General features: G+C 51.9%; 1 protein-coding gene across 5 annotated transcripts in view; it reads left to right on the top strand.

Annotated features, from left to right (window-relative positions):
* The window catches only part of CARS (cysteinyl-tRNA synthetase), a 56,914-nt gene that overhangs the window by 13,595 nt on the left and 37,319 nt on the right, over window positions 1-6,000 (top strand). For 3 of the 5 annotated variants that reach the window (XM_025355854.1, XM_025355855.1, XM_025355853.1), the window contains 4 exons: window positions 2,208-2,299; window positions 3,482-3,570; window positions 4,541-4,637; window positions 5,178-5,276. In XM_025355854.1, coding sequence (XP_025211639.1) covers window positions 2,208-2,299; window positions 3,482-3,570; window positions 4,541-4,637; window positions 5,178-5,276 — 377 coding nt within the window. Of the gene's footprint in view, window positions 1-2,207; window positions 2,300-3,434; window positions 3,571-4,540; window positions 4,638-5,177; window positions 5,277-6,000 lie in introns of all 5 variants that reach the window. The other 2 variants (XM_025355857.1, XM_025355856.1) reach the window with 1 other exon arrangement.

Here is a 6,000-nt window from a genome sequence, read left to right as displayed (position 1 = left end):
AAAAAAAAAAAAAAAAAAAAAAAAAGCCGGGGGGACAAGGGTCCTTATGTGGTATCTCTCAGTTCTTCCCTTTTGCAAATCTGAATTTGTATATCTGGGCCTGGTAACCTGTTTCCTGGGGAGCCCATCGCCAGCTGTATGGAGGTAGCAGCCTTAGGGGAGCTGGAATACTGGCTGTGGCCAGGCTTCTTGGACGAACTTTCAGTCCTGTGAACCCTGGGCCCTTTCCTCATAGCAGGGCAAGTGTGATGATCCCGTGGCCTCATGGCTGTGTTTCTGGGCAGTGTCTCCAGCTGTCTGAGATGGCAGCAGTGTCCTATGGAAGGAGCTCCAGGGTCTTAGTGAGGGAGGAGAGTGAGGGATCCTAGAGTGACCGGATCCTAGAGTGACCGGTTGAATGCCCCCAGGCATTGAGTGAGATTCTCCTTCAAGGGCTTGTGAGGCATTTAACGTGAACTGAGGCCAAGCTACACTTGGCCTCAATAAGCACATGATGTTTGATTAGGATTGGGGATTTCCTATGCTTTAGAATCTGACCACCTGTGACTGCTGGAACTCACCTAGAGTGGGGGCTCCTGCTGAGCACTGGACCTGTCTCCGTCTCCTGCCCCATCTCCTATCTGCCCACACTTCCCTCCCTGCCCAGACACACACACTGCAGCCGCCCTCCTTCCTGCCCTTGGCCTGTTTGTCATCAGCGTCTGCCGTCCTGGCTCTTGTGGCCCAAGCAAGAGCCAGGAGGCCAGGAGATGGCTGGTGCCCAGGACCAACTTCCCCGTGATCACTGTGTGGCGATTTGCTGGCCATGCTGCCAGACTCTCTGGCACAGAAACCAAGGACAGGAGGAGGCAGGATGCGAGCACCCTGGTGAGCTGCCAGGCGGCCTGCTGGGGTGGGCACAGGTCAGTGCCAGGAGTATCCATCTTGTAGGCCTTCCTGGTGCCACTCAGCAGCGATATGTGAAGCCCTTCCCAGGGCCAGGCACCAGCTGGGGTCAGAGGTGTCCAGCAGAGCATAATGCAGAACCTGGACCTGTAGGAGACGACTGTGGAGGAAAGTGGGGATCTGCTGAGGGGGCAGGGCAGGCAGGAGCCGGCCGAGGACAATGGCAAAGTCACCAGGTACCATCCTCCACACCCAGCTTTGCAGGATTGACGTTTCAGAGGATGAATAATCACCCTCTGACTGCCCCTGGCCCCAGGGACAGAGCTCTGCCCCTTCAAGGGTCCCAGATGTAGGTTGTGTAAGGACAGCCTCATGCCAGGTTGGAAGCCAGGCCTGGAAGCAGTGTGGTCAGAGCAGCCCAGGCAGCCCACAGGCGAGTGGAGGGGAACAACTGGGGAAGTCTGGCTAGGAGGAGGTGACTGCACTGAGGGGCTAGCTGGCAAGGGTCTCTGCCTGGGGGCTGAGAGGAGCTCAGGTTATTTCTGAAGGCAGTATAGACCTGTGTGGAGCTTGAAGCCCAGTGTCTGGATCAGAGTCTGCTGGGCTGCGGGCCCAGAGCTGGGAGCCAGCCGCTGGCTTCTGCAGTGTCCGAAGTGGTGAGGAGGAGCTGGGCTGGAGCCAGTCTTGCCTGCTGGCAGTGGCCACGGTGGGGTCCTTTCTGGTCTGACTCCTGGCCTCTGTTGCCAGGGCTTGGAGGCTTGGAGGTGGCTCTGTCCCAAGAAGAGTCCCCAAAATCCTCACTTTGTCCAGGTGAGGGATTCTGGGAGGGGTAGGTTCCCAGGACTGCGGCGACACAGACCATACCTTGTCAGTGTTGAGCCCTGACTGACCCAGGAGTGCCGGGTGGTGGTGTCCTCACTGCCAGCAAGGGGCCAGTATTTGAAGAGCAGTGGAGTGTGCTGAGCACGCTGTGTAGGCGTTCCTCAGCCCTTCTGGGTTCCAAGGGTGTTGTTGGGGTACGCTGCCATACAGAATATGAGAAAGCAAAAGAAACACATGGTTGTCAGGAGGCGGAGCTTGCAGTGAGCCGAGATCACGCCACTGCACTCCGGCCTGGGCCACAGAGCGAGACTCTGTCTAAAAAAAAAGACACGGTTGTCTTTGACCTGCGTGATGTTGACCGAGGTTTGCGTGGTTTCACGTTGTGTAAATTTCATGGAAAACTATAGTCCCGTTGTAAAAACCAAGTCTCCAGACGAAGAGGCGACTTGCACTTCCTGGTGCTGCCCCTGGACCCTGACCCCGCTCTCTTCGCCTCCCAGGTAAAGGCCGGCGTGTCCAGCCCCAGTGGTCCCCTCCTGCTGGGACCCAGCCATGCAGACTCCACCTTTACAACAGCCTCACCAGGAACAAGGTAAGGAGGACACAGATGCTGTGGTACATGCACACGATGGGAGGCAGGACGGCCCCTGTACCTTGTCACACAACAGACTTCTCCGTTCCTTGTGTTGGGCTCTGGAGTTCCATAAATCCAGGTTTAAGATCCTTCAGTCACTACCATGTTAGAATCTCTGTGGCCCAGGGGCAGAGCTGTCCTCTGAAACTCAGACACATGAAGGATCACGCCTCATGTGGCAGCCTGCGCATGGCTTCTGGGCATGGATCACCCTGGCTTGTCTCTCGGACTCTGCCCAACCGTGAATACTTGAGGTCATCCACAGCCAGGTCTTTCAGGAGGACATGTGGTTGCAGCAGGTGTCACCGTGTGAGCCAAGCAGGATGGGCAAAACTGTAAACCGGCTGGATGTTGCTGGGAGCACAGCAGGTTTTGAGAAGAAGGCAGGATTGGTTCCTGACAGAATGGGGTTTGCATGGTTTGCTTGGCTCAGGGAATGGCCAGTGACTCCAGAAATTTCAGACCAGATTCTGGCCGGGGGTGCTTGGATTTCTATCAGGGAGCACGTTTGGCAGACAGAGAGTCAGGTGTGAGGGAGTTCATGGCCTTCCTTGGGAAACTGGTTGAGGATACTGCCCCCAGAGAGGTCTGAGGATGCTGGGATGTTGAGGGGTGGTGCCAGAACAGTGGTGAGCAGCACCACGATTCAGGGGTCCTGGCCTCCAAGCTGGGCTCCTCCGACAGGGACTGACCCTGGCCAAGTGCTGTCTGCCTCAGTTTCTTTATCTGTTAAAAGAAAATGGCATAACCTACATCCTAGAGTGTACTACGTATTGAGTATTTAACTCAGGGCCTAGCACGTGGTAGGTACTCAGTAAATATTAGCTGTGTTATTGTTAAATAAGCAGCATTTCAGCAATAAATAAGATCATGGATTCCCTTTATAGCGTCCCTCCATAGGTGAGTAGAAGCCCAGGGAGGAAGAGGCTCCACCCACGCAGGGCTCAGTTGGTGGGAGGTGCCGTACATCTCACTGGGCTCCCACTGAGACTGTGACTTTTCACAGTAAAACAAAATGGTCTCTGTTGAATTGTTTGCACAAAACACAAGCCACACTGTGATGTTTGTTGCTGTTTTTGGTAATCCTGTGCAGTGTTTCTTGCATTTCTTGTGATCGTCATTCCTTCATTCCTAACAAAGGAAGTGTTCATACCTCAAGATGGGAAAAAGGTGACGTGGTATTGCTGTGGGCCAACCGTCTATGACGCATCTCACATGGGGCACGCCAGGTAGGTCCACTGCGGAGTGTCCCTGCGGCTTCTGCAGTTGTACGCAGAAGTCAGAGCCACTGGGATCCGCAGCGGGAATCTTAGGTCCACAGAAATCTTAGATCTGCTACAGAGACCTGAGATTTGAGGAATCAAGCCTGAATTTCTTCTCTTGTTTTTATGATGAAAATTTTAATTCCATAAGTAATCCATATTCGCTGCAGAAAGACTACAGATCACCAAAAACAAAATGTCCATAGCCCCACTGCTAACATGCTGGACTCGACCTAGGCACTTTTTCTCAGGTACCTTAAAGTTTTCTCTCATCCCTCAGGCTCTGGTGGGGGTCCCCAGATGCTGAGTTCCCGTGACACTCAGACCTGACAGGCCTGAGGCTGAGTTGGCTGTGACCCCCCTGACCACTGGATGGTCATGGCTGTAGCTCCTGATGAGTAGCTGGCTGTAGATGCCACAGAGTCCTTTTATTTGTTCATGTTTTAGTTGCAGTGCCAAGGACATGTATAGTCAACCCTTGAACAACCTGGAGGGTAGAGGGCGTGACCCTCTGCACATTTGAAAACCCACACATAACTTTTGATTCCCCGAAAACTTCACTACCAAAATAGCCTCCTGTTGACCAGAAGCCATACCAATAGCATGCCAGTCAGTGAACACGTATTTTGTATATACATTACATACTGTATTCCTAACGATAAAGAAAGCCAGAGAAAAGAAAATATTATGAAGAAAATCTTCAGGGAGAGGACATATATTTACTATTCGTTAGGTGGAAGTGGATCATCATGAAGGTCATCTTCCTTGCCATCTTCATGTTGAGTAGGCTGAGGAGGAGAAGAGGGGGTTCTTGCTGTTTCAGGGGTGGCAGCGAAAATCATGTATAAGTGGGCCCGTGCAGTTGAAACCTGTGTTGTTGGAGGTTCAGCTGTACATATCGTCTGGTCTGGAAATGTTTGTTTTTTCGTTGCTTTAGGTCCTACATCTCTTTTGATATCTTGAGAAGAGTGTTGAAAGATTACTTCAAATTTGATGTCTTTTATTGCATGAACATTACGGATATTGACGACAAGGTAAAGGGAATTTGTAAGATTAAATTTTAAATGCAGTTGGATTGTGTGAAAGAAGATAGGACTTTTGCATAAGTAAATAAAATAATGTAGGCTTGAGCTAGCTTGTGTTTTGACCTGATAAACATCATTTTAATCCCCTCGATGAGTTAATATTACCACTTATGCTGCTGATATGACTTCTATGATGCTCAGACAGGTTAGAAACCTGCATGTTGCTCAGGGGTCAGTAGCCCCTGGTGTTGTGCAGAAGGAAGGCGTCCCATAGTACGCACTTCAACGTGTGGCTTGCAGGGGAAGCTGGGGCCCCCGGGGCTCATTTCGTTAAGTGTCACAAAGATCACATTAGGCCTTGGGCACTGGGCAGGTGGGAGATGGAGGGTGGTGTTTCTATTTGATGATGGTATGCGTGTCTGGGGCCCACAGTTGTCTGCCACCACCCTCGCCCTCACTTGGGGTTGGCCAAGGGAGAGAGTGGCCTGCTGCAGAGGGATGCAGCTGGGTTCCAAGCTTCACTCCCCAATGTCTGTCTTCCCTCCCTAGATCATCAAGAGGGCCCGGCAGAACCACTTGTTCGAGCAGTATCTGGAGAAGAGGCCTGAAGCGGCACAGCTCTTGGAGGATGTTCAGGCTGCTCTGAAGGTGGGCCTCTTGCTGTCTGCTCTAGAAACCAAACCCTTTGCTTGCTTTTCTCGGTCCTTTGTAGGTTACTGTCCCTAGGGTAGTGTCAGTCTCACAGGCTTTCACAAAGTGTATGTTACTCAAGCCAGTTCCATCAGGGGCACTGAAGTCTCGATAGGTAAGGTCCCCTGGCCTGTGACAAAGTCACCAGGAAAGATGCACTGGGGTGGAGTGGAGAGTAGGTGACCTTCCTACCACTTACAGGAAAACAACTGAATTCATCACGGTGCCACTAATTACACTTATAAAAACGCTTGCCAATATTGCTATCTAATTTTCAATGCCAAGGTCACAACTAAATCAGAAAGTTCTGGCCGGGCGCGGTGGCTCAAGCCTGTAATCCCAGCACTGTGGGAGGCCGAGACGGGCGGATCACGAGGTCAGGAGATCGAGACCATCCTGGCTAACATGGTGAAACCCCGTCTCTACTAAAAAAAAAAATACAAAAAACTAGCCGGGCGCGGTGGCGGGCGCCTGTAGTCCCAGCTACTCGGGAGGCTGAGGCAGGAGAATGGCGTGAACCCGGGAGGCGGAGCTTGCAGTGAGCAGAGATCCGGCCACTGCACTCCAGCCTGGGCGGCAGAGCGAGACTCCGTCTCAAAAAAAAAAAAAAAAAGAAACTTCTGCCTGAGATACAAAAGCTGTACTAAGCTTTTTAATTTGGTAATACTGTAAATTTCCAGAA

This window comes from Theropithecus gelada, chromosome 14 (assembly GCF_003255815.1).
Source record: "Theropithecus gelada isolate Dixy chromosome 14, Tgel_1.0, whole genome shotgun sequence".
Taxonomy (NCBI): domain Eukaryota; kingdom Metazoa; phylum Chordata; class Mammalia; order Primates; family Cercopithecidae; genus Theropithecus; species Theropithecus gelada.
The sequence above is the reverse complement of the archived record's forward strand: the minus strand, read 5'-3'. Positions and strand labels throughout refer to the sequence as shown.